The sequence below is a fragment of the Falco naumanni genome, chromosome 10 (assembly GCF_017639655.2).
Source record: "Falco naumanni isolate bFalNau1 chromosome 10, bFalNau1.pat, whole genome shotgun sequence".
NCBI classification, from domain to species: Eukaryota; Metazoa; Chordata; class Aves; order Falconiformes; family Falconidae; genus Falco; species Falco naumanni.
Genome location: NC_054063.1, coordinates 37,127,210 through 37,141,013, shown reverse-complemented (window position 1 = coordinate 37,141,013; position 13,804 = coordinate 37,127,210). Strand labels below are relative to the sequence as shown.

Genomic DNA, 13,804 nt, shown 5'->3' with positions numbered 1-13,804 from the left:
TTTAAGTTTTGATACAGCTTACCATCCTGTAGATGACCAACTTCTACAAAAATATCTTTTAAAACTTATTTGAATCAGGTATGTGTCCTTATGTCTAAATTTCAGAGAACTCAGTAGGAAAACACATTAATTTGCAGGGTATTAGATTTTATGTTTCTGTTCCCATGCTCAAATAGCCAGCCTACCTTGGCTAGCACCTCAGTTTTTCCTTCTGCAAGTGTATCATTATAGACGCCAGCCAAGCCAGCCTGAGGGATCCAAGAAACCTACAAGTACTGAGGGACAGGGTTGGCATGGGGGAAGAGGATATCATACAATGCAATTGCAAGGTTAAAGCATCTGCAATGAAGTCCAAGGCGGTCAGTGTAGCCCTGCCAGCAGAAGCAGGTAAGAGGCTGCAGACCAGGAGCAAGGACACCTGCTGCACTGGCATTTGCTGTGACAGAACAGGGGGTCTCTGCCTCTCCTGTTGACCTCCTGCTCCCCAAAGCAGCACAACACTGACCTAGTTTTCCTTTGGTTTTGTAGCAGCAGCCACAGAAGAACCAAGCAGAAAGCAAGCCATGCCCAGAGATTTGTTTACTCATGGGAGCTGTTCCTGTTCAGCCCATTTCAGAGCTGGATGACTGTTCCTCAACGGCCAGTTTTGTGCTAAAAGCAACAGGGAAAGGAGACAAGCTTCCAGGCTCCCCCAGAGAGAATCATTAATTCAGTCAGGTTCTTCATATTTTTGAAAGTTGGGGTACAAAAGCAGCCTACACAGCATCTTCTAACAAAATTATGGTATATAATGGATTATTCAGAACCTACAAGTAGAGATTATATGGGGTCAGATTATCTGATGTACACTTGGCATTCAAGTCTGCCAAAAGTAATCACTGGCATAAGAATAGAGCAACTGACGATATCAGATCACCAACTCATCCACAGAATTATCTTCAGTGAACCCCTTAGGGCACAAACAGGTTTGGGGATAAAGAATTCTGTGCAGAGTCTCATTCTGAAAGAACAAGCCATTTCACAGAACCTTGCTCATGCAGTAGAGGAATTTGTTGGGGTTAACTGTGTTTAGATAAGCTCATGAGTAGGGACACAAGGACTAGTTTCCTTCTAGGAAAGAATTTATTCATAGCCTTTAATAGAAAACTTCAAATCCTTTGAAATTAGCTGTTTTGCTGTATTAAAGAAAACTTCACCTTTTCCATCCCATAGATGAGGTAGTTTTCCACATGCAGTGAAAACTGAAGGCATGCTAAAAATATAGCTAAACTTTAATCTACAAGTCATGCGTAGTTTGTTGTCCTAAACAATTTCAGTCTTATACCTCTAATTCATTTTCTCCTCTATAGTCACTACAGTGCTAGAAGCCTTAGAGTCAAGTAGCCTTGGTGTGGGTTGCTCCACAGCTCTTGTAGCAGTCAGGATGAAGGCGACCAGTGTCAGGAGAGAACTAAGACATTTTCTACCCTTTACAGTTTTTAAACCAACGTTGGTTAAAAAGCAGGTTTTGGTATCTTTGGCCAGACAGCTACCTATTTTAAGATCAATAGCACTACGAATTAATATGAACAAATGCAACTGGCCTTGCAGTCACATTTTTCCCCTAAACAGGACACTTATCAAGGGTTCCAAGGGAACAGACAAGGTGAAAAACACTTTGTCTTCATGCTATGAGCTGCTCTAGCCTTTCGTCTTTAAAACCCAGCAATTCAGAAGATAAATTAGAAAAAGAAGAGGAGTCTGTCAGCGAAACTGCTGGTAAACAGTTTTGATCCTTTCAGGAAAGGAGCCAGAAATTTCTCTCGCACTGAAAAAAATCAACCTGTTTCAGCTTCCATGTTACATGAGATTTTATCCCTTTTGTCTGAATACAAGGCTGCTTAAAACAAGCAAAGCAGAAGGGAGAAGATGTACTATTGTGCTTGCCAAGCAAGTGCCAGGCGCAATAGATTACAACTCAGAGCAGCCCAAGCCAAACTCTGCCAGTGCAGTGCACAGGGTCCTGCTGAGAGCAGCACAGGCCAGCACCCGGCAGTACGAGAGCACCCTCATCTCACCACAGAGCTTCAGATACCCCTACACAGAGGGAAAACCTGCAAGGCTCCTCCGTAGTATCAGGAGAATACAAACAGAAACATTACAGCTAACATGCTTCTGTGATAGTTATGACAAAGCCCCTTTATGAAAAATGACAGATAACTGGAAAGCATTTGCTACCCGATTGCCAGGTCAGGCACTGAAGATCACCCTGCCTCCCATTAATCAGGAGGAGATTAGTTAATATTTGAGTAGGCTGTTACAGCTCAAGGCACAGTATCAAGTACACTGTGCCACGCTCTCAACCAGACCCCTTAAGAGGAAACAGGTAAAGCTGAGGACAAACACATGGAAGAGATTGTTACAGAGCAGAATACAACACATCCTCACATGGTCTTTACAGTGGCCAGTCATGGCATTTTAGGAAATAACAAGAAAATTCCCAGCATTTTGGCAAAGAACAGAACAAAACCATGAAAGCAGCCCAGTTCTCTGCTATGTTACCATATCCACTGAGCTCATACATGAAGCTGTACAAGTCAAAAACTGTTGGCTTTCATGATTTCACATAGCTCTCAGCAGCCCAGCTACCCCATTATGTGCCTAAGTATTCCCACAGTGGAAACAGCTGTTTCAGAAGCATTGGAAAGGCAAGAGACCCCAAAAAGTTCCTCAAAATGCCACCCTGGCCGTACATCAGCTTTTCTGACTGATGTTAATGCTAGCTGGCCAAGCTCAGTACACCTCTTACCCAGTCACAAGAAGCCCTTCCACACTGTGAATGGAATGAGGCCTAACAAGTACTTGGGTTTTTAGCATCATAAATGTTAACAGGGCTCAAGTGAAGCAGCATAGCAACAGCCAGAGGTTTTGGGCCTCTTGCCACATTTGAAGTAAACTCAACAACAGATACAGCAACAGTTTTGAGAAAGTGGTTATATTGCACCTCTTCCACCACTGCTACTAAGCAGCAGCCTTAAAATCACAGCTGTAATTCAGGCCCATTTAAAAGCTCTGTATCTTCCCTGAAACTTGTTGAGCCATTCTGTTTTTTTCTTGGAGCTATTGATTACTGGGGTGGATGAGGTGATGGGGAATATTAACAACTGCCTCCCAGCCACTTTTCAGTGATGCCACAGCTTGTGACATCATGACTGTCTCCATGGCAACACAGCAACACAAATGAATCCAAATAGGAGGCGGCCAATTAGAACAAGAAAGCCCTTTTGTAGTCGGAACCATAGTAATTGACAGAAATAGGAGAAGCTGTTATAGCAAGTACATAATTCCAATAATAAAAAACCTTGCTTTTAGCTTGCCAGGTGAACCTAAAACCCCCAAACCATGGCCAAGTGTAAAAAACCCACCCTTCTAGATGGGAAAACCCACAATATCATCAGCTGCTTTCCCAGCTCTAAACACTGAGCACAGCCTGGATCAGACAGATCATTTTCCCTCTCCTCTCACATCAAGTTCTCTATTCCACTGTAGCCTGCCCACATGCTTAGGAGGCTTCTCGGCCTGTCTTGCTCAAGCAAAGCCTCCCAAGTGCCTTTCAACTGGCTACAATTAGCATGCATGTGTGTCTAAGGGGAAAGCACAAAATAAGCCAACCCAAGGCCAGTCACTAAATCCATAGTCACTCATGCCAGCTAAGACTTCACCATCAAGGAAGAAGCACATTCAGGATTTGAAATAGGCGGTATGAACAAGGTCTGGACCCTCCAGATTATATTTATTATCCTGTTTTGAATCTCCACATCAATAACAGACATACAGGAGCAATCTCTGCTAGCATAAGCTAAATTGTTACAGTGCTGTCGGGGTCATGTTAATCCAAATCTGACTCCCTGACCAATTTCCACCCTACAGCGCATGTTAATCAAGAAGCACTTGCTGTAGTCCCAGAGATAACACTACTGCTGTACTGCTCCAGAGTGGCCAGGAGCAACACAAATCTAGTAGGAAGTCTGCAGGATAAAGCAGGTGTTTAGAGTGCACTGCAATCAGGCTTTAAGCCTGGGGCATCTCTACTTTGTCTACAGATTCAGCTCACTAAATACTAGCTACATTTACAGCATTTTTCTTTTCTCAAGCAAGTCTAAAAGCTGCAGCAGTCCATGAAGAAGCTAAGGCTATACTTTCCAAGAAAGCAAGCTTGAAGGTGTAAGCTACAGCATGAAGGCAGGCCACTTGTAGTGAGAAGAGCTGCACCCAGCACAGCGTCACTGAACACGCTCATGACTGATGGTCAAACCTTCCAGGGTAACACTGCTCCCCAGACCTGCAGTGAGCAGACCTCTATTCTGTTCCTCTCCTGCGACTTGATGGGAAGAGAGGCACATCACTCTTGGCAGGGGAAACAGAGCGCATAGGTCCCTAGTACAGGCAAGCTCATGGTGTGTGGAGGCTGGGCAGTAATCAGGTTAGCAGCTGTTTTGTGATAAGGGGCACAGCTGGCTAAAACTAATTGAGACAGCTTAAAAAACGCTGAAAAGCATCACACCATAAGAATTAGCATAAAACAGATTTAACAGGTACCCTCAACAACTGCAGCATAACCAGTTCTCAAGCATAATCCATGCGAGTGAGATTCTTTGTACACTGCACTTTTAATAGCTCCTACCTCAGTCTGGTAAAGTTACTTCACATGGAACAGCAGGCCTTGAGTTAAGGCATTAACAACGACTAGGGCTCCTGCTAGGATTCACCCAGCCATTAAAAACAAGCCATCCTGTGGCACACTTCTGAGAAGTGGGACAACAGGGCTCCTCAAGCCACTGTCACCTGTGAACACAGCTGGTTCAAACAGCAGATGCACACATTCCTGCAGACTTTTGTCTGCAGAACAGCACCTGAGCAGCACCTCTGACTTTCACAAGCTAGAGTTCTACCCTTTGAAAACGTTTTAGTTCATTCTTTACTTTGTTCTGACCTCAGTGCTCCTGATAGCTTCTGAATAAGGGTGAATAAGTTCATGCGTCTGAACACATAACACCACCCATACTCAAAGCATGTTTTCTAACAGAGCAAGAACTAGAAGAGAGCAGAAAACATGATTTTCTGTGTGAACCATGAGGCCTTGCAGCACTAGAAAAAGCCATTAGCTACAGAAGGGAAAGAAACCCAAGAGATTCAGAAATGACAACTGTGGAAATAACCAGCCTGTAGTTATTTTTAGAGCTGCCTCCCCCAGCACCCAAGATATTCTGAGCCCTTGAAAAACATAAATCAAAGGTAAGTGCACAAACAGCAGTGCCAGAAGAAAGCAGACAGTGCTTTAAAGTCTACTGCTGTCACAACACCAGCAGCCTCAACGGCTGGCCCAGTTCTGTCCTTTGATTCGAGGCGGCCTCATTAGCCTGAGCTGTGTTTTGCTCTGCCACCGCGACAAGCGCGTCCCCGGCTGCGGGGGGCGGCCGGGCCCTGCCGTGGGACAGGGCCGCGCCTGCGGGGGGCGGCCGGAGGCGCTCCCACACGGCTCTGGAAGCCTGCCGGTAGTGAACGCCCGAGGTGACGGGTCAGGGAGGGCTCCACCTCGCTTCCCTTCCCGCCCAGCCGCCTCCGCAGAGAGTCGGCGAGCAGCACAGCCCCCCCCCCCGCACCTGACGGTGGTGACTCACAGGGGCACCGGCCCCGCTCCGCGGCAAGAGGGCGGCCACCGCCGGCGAGAGGCTGTCGCCGGTCGGGAGCCCCCGCCCTCCCCCTCAGCAACCAGACCAGAGCGGCAAGGGCGGGAGGCCGGGGCGGCTCCGCATCAGCGCCCCCGGCCCTGGTGGCAGCGCGGCCCGGCCGCGCGCCTACCTCGCCCTACGGCCTGCTGCAAAGAGCGGCGGCCGCAAAGCGCGGGCGGCGCGACCCGGGGGGCTGCGGCCACCTCCGGCCCGCGCTGCCCGGGGGCACGGCCGCGGTGCTGGAGCCACGCAGCATCGGCAGCACCACCAAGGTGTCCCGCGGGCTCCCGCTGGGGCCGCCGGAGCAGCGCAATCCGTCAGTTACACAGCCATGAGAGCGTAACCCGCTTGGAGCCCCTCACGCCAGCCCCAGGCACGCCCGGCGCCCGCCTGCTTAGGAGCCCGGGCTCCAAACGCACTGCTTGCAGGTCTGCTCAGCCCTGCTGCCTCACAGACACTGTCCCCCTGAAGCACCACACAAACGAACAGCCCAAGCGGGGCACTGCCAGCCACTGCGGGTTGGAGGGGGCACAGGCCTGTCACCGACAAGTGCGCCCATGGCTGTGTGCGACGGGCACAGCCAACTGGGAACAGTGTCTGCACCGGTAGTTACACAGGCAAGACGAATGACGACAGCTACCCGTACGAGCTTTATGCTTCCCTTCCATGACATGATGATTTCCCCCTGTCCACCCGATTCAGTATTGGACTCGAGCAAGAACGACTCCAGTGAGAGCAGGGCTGTAAGAGCCTGCTTTAGCAGCCTCCCCTTCACAACCCGGAGCATTCCGCAGCACTCATCTCCAGTAAGCACGTTAACAGACCGGCGATAAAAGCTAATGTGCAGCATAATACCACTATTAGCAGTGGCCGCCTCCAGAATGCCCTAGAAGATTGCAGGGTGACAGTGAGCTGTAGACATCGGAGCCTGGTGCCAAGTGCAAAGGCCAACAGCAGCAGTGCCGTGGCCAAGGCAACAGGCTGCTAGTAAGCAGATCTCCGCTTACCAGCATCCAGGATTTCCCTGCTCAAGTACCTTGCTCCTGGCACACTGCAAACTTGAGGGTCACAAACTCAAGGTTTTGACTCAAAGCAGCTACTTTATCCAGGACCAAAGCTCAGGAGGTGCAAGCACTGTCCGGCACCCTTTTACTTCCAGGGTATAAGAATAAGCAGCTGTTCAGACACTGGGAAAAGTTCTAAGGTCTATTCTACTAGTATCTATCTCCCTAAAACCACCTTTTCCCTTGGAAAGTCCCAGTCCACACTGTACAAGGCTGGGCATTACACCAGCTCCGTATTGCCAGGGAGCTTGTTTTGCTCAGAGTAGCAGCACCAAGAGGCCAAAATTCCCAGCCTGGGTCTGCTGCTGGAGCAGCAGGTCAGACAAGAAAGCACTGGTAGCCATTCAATAGAGCGCACCAAAACCTGGAAGAGTTCCTAGACAAAAGTGTCATGACTCAGGACCCCATGTTTGGGCCAAGCTGAGAGACTCAGAAAAGCCTGAGGGTTTAAACAAGGAAGAGAAGTCTTCCCAACAAAAGTTACTCAAGTGACCTTACAAGAGGCAAGGGAGAACAGTTCTGCAATAGTATGCTGGCTCATGAGCTACCCTGACACACGCTGTTCTCCACAAGAGCAACACTGAGTAATCTGGCAGCCAAGCAGGCAGTGGCATGGCTCCTAACAAGGACTTTCATACTTGGAGACAACTCCACAGTAGCCTTTGGGACACTTTCTCTAGCTTCAGACACAGATAGTTTTCTCATGCATAAAGCCAAATTTCAACTTTAAGCTGTAGATCTTACCCTGGGTAGAAAATTTGAAGCTTGGAGATCCCTCTTGAGCACAGCAAATGCCCTGCTGGGGTTCTCTTCAGTTAGCTCCTCAACCACGCCCAGAGTATAAAAAACCCAAGGCAAATAGTTCTTAGAAATTTGACTAATCTTACAACAACTTGCAATTAAAAAAATCCCTTTTATCAACTCTTAACTACCTTTCAGCTTTCATCAAATATCACCTTGTACTACGACAGCACGTCAGTAGAAAGGCATATGCAATTTCTAATCTGTTTTAATTCCAGCTCTGACAGACTTGCAGTACAAGTAAGAATTTACCTTTGAAACATTCACCACTGAAGTTTCTTGGCCACCTTCAAACTGGAGACACAGTAGCTTAAGCTTTGATCTCTTAGAACGAGCTTCAGAAGAAAAGATCATTGCAGTGAAACCTGATGTCTTAATGAAGAGTACTAAATAAAGATAAACAAGACTGACTAAGCACATCAAGGACACGCTGACAAACACTAGGGCTCATGTTTAAAATTCATGCATCTTTACACCGTTTCACTTTGAGCACTACTGTCTTGATGCAGCAAGCTACAGCCTGTCTCAGGTGAGTCCCTTTTAAAGAGACTCTCCATTTTCCTGGTGTTGCCAGAAGAGCTGAATAACTTAGCCCCCAGAGACCACGTACAGCAGTGAGGATAACCAAGTTCCTGTGTGCAGGGTCTGTCAAGATGAAGCCGCAACAGGCAGGCTGCAGTACTCACACACCACTACTGGACAACCTATCGCATCCTAGTAGGTCTGTGTGCCCCTCTGTGCCTTTACTGGCCATTTCACAGTGCCAAGCCCACCACCAAGAACCCCAGGGGGAAGTAGGAGAGAATCAGAACTCAGCTGTCTTCCTTCACAGTATTTAAATGCTGCAAGGAAATTCAGATGCCTGGCATCGCATAATACACAGCTGTCCTCTACAGAAATTGAAAAGTCTCTGGCCCCAATGGGGACCATTACTTCCCCCAGGACTGCTTGTCACCTACCCTTGATCACAGGCTAGCAGCCCACACTGCTGGTACTGCCCTACCTTATGCTGCCCATAAAATTGGAGACCATACTCACATGGGCAGATGTATCAGAGCACTTATCTCTCACTGTTTTCAGTGGAAATTGCAAATGCTTTTGAAATGGTGCCTTTACCTGCCATACCCTGGCAGCTCAGAGAAGTGAAGCACAGGGCTAAGGCCTAGGTCAGGACTTCAGCTGTGGGGCTGCTGGTTCCTCTTGCCCACTGCTTCCCCAGGGGATACACGGCTGCCTTAGTACACCCATCTGCACCAAAGAGCCAGCAGTTCATTACTTTTGCAAGATAAATTGAAGCAGACAAATTTTTCACTCTCCTCATTAACTAGCCCATCTGCAAATGGTTTAACTTCCACTTGTTTAAAGGCAGCTTATGTCAAACAGCCTGGTGTCATTCTGTCCCCCACTTCTCCCTCTCTCCAGGTGGCAGGCTGGCATGGAGACCAGGTTAGAAGGGAAGGATAAACTCATTCTTTTGTGAGCTTTTCTGGAGGGACCCGAGTTCACCATTCTCATCCCCAAGCCCAGCTATAGCCTTCACAGAACTTTTATCTGACAGCCTGAACTCTAATTGCCTTTCAAAGCAAACAGCAATCATACTTAGTATTTCTCCCCTCCCTTTTTAAATCTGCTCTGATAGGAAACACACTGACAACTTTTCACTGCAGAAATTAGAGTGGATTTTTCTTGAACAAGGCCACCCGCCTGCACAGCCTTAATCCTTCCAGCTCACATATGTTACTGTAACTTGCACTGCGCTGAATCCAATTATGCCTCCCCAATCCATTAAAAAATATTTGAGGGTGTTGCGCAGGTTGCACAGAACAAAAGTATCAGCTGAGGAGACAGAAAGAAGCCTTGCTGCAGCACAGCTTTGCAGCCTTACTTCTGCAGGTAAGCACATCGTGCATTAGTAGGAAAATACAAGTGTCACAGAGTGACTTTTACAGGGTCCATTGAATAGTTCACTCCAAACTACTTGAGTCCAGACTCAAACAACAGGAAGAACTACATGGGAGACGAGAACTGACATACAGTTATTTGTAAGTGCCTGGCAGTTATTAGTTATCCATTAAAAGCTTTTTAAATTATATTGCTCTGGCAGCATGTACAGCTAAGAATGAGCTCACGAATCAGCAGGTCTCTCATGCATTACACATTAGGCTGGAGCAGCAGATGAATAACCTTGAGCTAAGTAGTCAGAAGTGTCCACAAATCTAAACTGCATGCACAGATGAAGCAACCGAGCATCCAACTACTGACTCACACACAGCTGCAAAGCTAAACACAAGCTCTCCCCAGCAGCTGACCATGTCTGCCCCATCAGCTAGAGGGCTGGGACACCAGCTACAGCTGATCAAGTTCCACAAAGGTACCTGTTGGCCTCCGAGAGCTCTGTGCTTTACCACATCCCACTGTATTCTCAGTATTCTCCAGACAGCCAATCCACATGTAATAGAAATCAAGTTCTTCCATCACCACCTTTGCTGACAAGGAACTGACAGAAGCTGCACAGGGTGGCCTTGTCCTTTCAAAACTGGCACGCTGCATAGTAGTTACACCCCAGCACCTCAAGGGCCAGATCACAGATCTTGGGGCCCTTGGCTACACCAAAAACTCTTACACTGCCACTACAGAAGCAGAATAGAAGATGCTATAGATGCCAAAACAGCATGGAGCGATTTGGCACTTGCACCTTAAAGTGAGCTTGCTTTTAGGTCATCCATGACTGCAACAGGTCAGACAAACTCTGCACACAGCCTTCTTCCAAATACCTGGGTACCACTGCAGAGTACGCACACACAAGTTATCTTAATCTGAAAGACAAGTAGGCTAGGTCTGATGGCTAGTTAGGCTTACTTCTCTCCACACGTTCAAGAATGCCTAACTTCATAGCACCAAACTCCCATTGGAAAAGCAATTACCAGCTAAGTAATCTGGACCCTCTGGAGTCAAGTCTGCCAATTTACACGACTTGGCAATGTGGCTTGTTATCATCCCACATGATTGGAATTTATTTTAGGATCTGATGCCACATGCTGGGGTTTTTTTTCTCTCTTTTCTTCTTTTCCTCCCCCAAGTGGCAAGTTACAGCCCAGGATTCAGAGATCCTAATTCCATTCCCATCTCAAACACACATTTCCTGCACAACCTGGGGTCAAGGTCTGTGCAGAATAAGTAATATTAAACCTATCAATACCACCCTGGAAATAAGCTTTCTTTCTGAACATCTCAACAAAGCCTGGAGTGGAAATTAAGTGCTACGTTTACTTACTGCTCAGAACCAAGGGTAACATCCCCACCCTCCAGCACTGCACACCGATGCCCGAGCGACAGCTGCGGCTGCATGCGAGGCAGGGGCATTCAGCCGAAACCCTCCGGCAGGGCTGGGGGCTCCACAGCAGGCAGCATCAGTGACTCCCTGGCTAAAAAGAGACTTTTCGAAGTCTGCTCTGGCCAGGAGGCACCAACTCACCGCGCTGCTATATGTCACCCCTCGGCAGCGCCGGGCGCAGGAGGGCTGTGCCTCACCCAGACAATGCCCTGCTCCCCTCGAGGGGAGGGCCAGGCCGCCCGCCACCCCAAAAGCGAGGGTCAGCGGCCCCGGGAGAGCGCGCGGTCAGCCAGGCCCAGTCTCGCTCCCTCCAGCCCCCGCGGGGCCCTCAGGGACTCTCGCCCCGGCCGGGGCCGCAGCCCGACCCGCCGCGGGAGGCCGGGGCCGCGGGCAGCTCCCGGCGCCGGCGGGGGGACAGGCACCGCTCCCCGCGGGACAGCCCACCCCGGAGCGGAGCGCGGAGGAAGCGGGAGCCCCCCCGCCACGCGGTTCGGCTTGCGGAGGGTCGGGACACGCGTGGGAAGCGGAAGCGCCACCTGCGATCCCGGCGGGGCGGCGGGCCCGGCAAGCGGCGGCGGCGGCAGCAGCAGCAGGCAGGGCGCGGCACCCCCGCCGCGGAGCCATGCAGGGCCCGGCCTCCCGCCCGCCCGCCGCGCCCCGGGCAGTCACTCACATTGCTTGAGGAGCTCCAGACACAAAGCCATGGGAGACACAAAGGAGGGGCGGAGGGGACCGGAGAGACGCGTGGGGGGGGGCGCGGGGCGGGGGCGCCGGGCCCGGTCTGGGTGTCGCGGAGGGGAGGACGGGGCCGTGCCCGGCGGCAGGAGAAGGAGGTGGAGGAGGAAGAGGACGTGCCGCGGGCTGGGGCCGCGCCGGCTGCTCCTACGGCCGCAGGCGGAGGAGGGAGGAGACGCGCGGATCCGCCACCGCACTCACCGCGCCCGCCCGCCGCTCCGGCTGCGCGCTGCGGGCGGGGCCGCGCCTTAAACCTCGCCCCGCCCCGCCCCGCCCCGCGCGTCACCGCCCCGCCCCGCCCCGCGCAGGCGCGGCCCCGCCCCGCGGCGCTCCCACGGCAGGGCGCGGTGGCGCGTGTCCCGCCCCCCTGGCCCCGCCGCCCCCGGCCCGCTGCCCGCAGCGCGGCGACAGGGGGAGGCCTGTCAGCTGAGCGGGACCCTCGCGCCCTCCCGCGCTGCAGCCCCCGGGGCGGGCGGCGGGAACAGAGGCGGCGGCTGCCGGTCGGGCAGCGGGGCTGTGCGGGAGAGCCCAGCGCCGCCGAACAAAGCGGGTGCCTCGCCCACTCCCACGCGGGAGCTTTGTCTCCTTGTTATGGCCGCGGGCAGCCACGGTGACGCGTCCCGCAGCACGGCCCCGTCTCTCATCCACAGGCGAAAATGGATTTGGCTGAAAGACACACCCCCACCCACACCCCGCCAGCCACGTTCCTGCCCCGGCAGCGTCCGCACCTGCTGCGGGACGGCCCCGCGCCGCGCCGGAGCACGCACGTGGGAAAGGCGCCGGGGAAGGGGCTGATCCCCTGGGTGCGTGTTTCCCACGAGTGACAGATGTGCCAGCCGAGCCCCCCCGATGGGAGAGGGAGCGGAGCCCGCCCCCTTTGCCGGGCGCTGCCGTGCCTGATGCCTGGGCTTGGTGCCCCCCCGCGAGGCGGCCCGGTGGGGGGGGGGCTCTGCGGGACCCCAAGCCGTGCCGGGACGGGGGCACCCTGGGCACCGCTGCGCTGGAGCAGCGCCCAGCGCCATCACCCTGTCTCGAGCTGGGGCAGCTGGGCCAAGCTTGAGGCTCCCCAGGCTGCAGGGCTGGGGCACACCCCTGTGAGGCTGGAGCCCTGCGGCACGGCGGTCTGACCCGGGACAGGGGCCCTGCGGCACGGCGGTCTGACCCGGGACAGGGGCCCTGCGGCACGGCGGTCTGACCCGGGACAGGGGCCCTGCGGCACGGCGGTCTGTCCCGGGACAGGGGCCCTGCGGCACGGCGGTCTGACCCGGGACAGGGGCCCTGCGGCACGGCGGTCTGACCCGGGACAGGGGCCCTGCGGCACGGCGGTCTGACCCGGGACAGGGGCCCTGCGGCACGGCGGTCTGACCCGGGACAGGGGCCCTGCGGCACGGCGGTCTGACCCGGGACAGGGGCCCTGCGGCACGGCGGTCTGACCCGGGACAGGGGCCCTGCGGCACGGCGGTCTGACCCGGGACAGGGGCAGCGGGTGCCTGCGAGCCCAGACGCAGCTCATGGTGCTGCCTGCAGAGTGCATGGCCTCGGCACGGCTGGTGGCTTTGCAGGTAGCAGCATTGCCACGTGGCTCCTGCCAGGAGTGCATGTGCCACCCTGACTCCTCGCTGCTGCCATTAGCCCTCGGATGCTCTGATCTATTTATGACTTGCTGCGTTCAGTGGAGAAAGGCCGGTCTGCAGCAAGGAGAGATCAAAGCGCCTTGGGGAGACACTGCATGGAGCTGACACGCTGCTGGGTCCAGCAGCCAGGGCTAAGCCACCGCCACTGCCACCGCCCTCGGCATTCAGCACTGGTATCGCTGTGGATGTGCTGCTTCTGCGCTCGGAAACAGGACAGCAAAGTGGGGCCAAAGGAGGACCCAGCAGAGAGCCAGTCCTGAGGCTTGGGACCTGCAGCCCAGGGCCTCTCCCCTCCACTGCCTGCCTACCAAGGGAAACAAGAAAACTTGGTTTCAGTTCAAGTGCTTGCGAGTGGCAAGCAGCTCTGTGCTGAGAGCCCCTCACCCACACAGGCTGTGAGTGGCTCTGCAAAGCTCTGAGCCGATCTCTTTCTGAATCCCCAGGAATACCCACATCAGGGCTCAGTAGATGGAAAAAGGAGTGGAGGAGCATGAAGGAGAGGAAAGGCAACCCAGAACAAGAGAA

General features: G+C 52.9%; 1 protein-coding gene across 4 annotated transcripts in view; it reads right to left on the bottom strand.

The window, feature by feature from the left end:
* DLGAP4 (DLG associated protein 4) overlaps positions 1-13,804 on the bottom strand; it is a 207,111-nt gene that overhangs the window by 29,216 nt on the left and 164,091 nt on the right. The window contains exon 1 of one of the 4 annotated variants that reach the window (XM_040607892.1): positions 11,584-11,865. The exons of the other annotated variants lie outside the window; for them this stretch is intronic. Coding sequence (XP_040463826.1) covers positions 11,584-11,614 — 31 coding nt within the window. The 5' untranslated portion in view covers positions 11,615-11,865. Of the gene's footprint in view, positions 1-11,583; positions 11,866-13,804 lie in introns of those variants that run through there. 4 annotated transcript variants of the gene reach the window in all.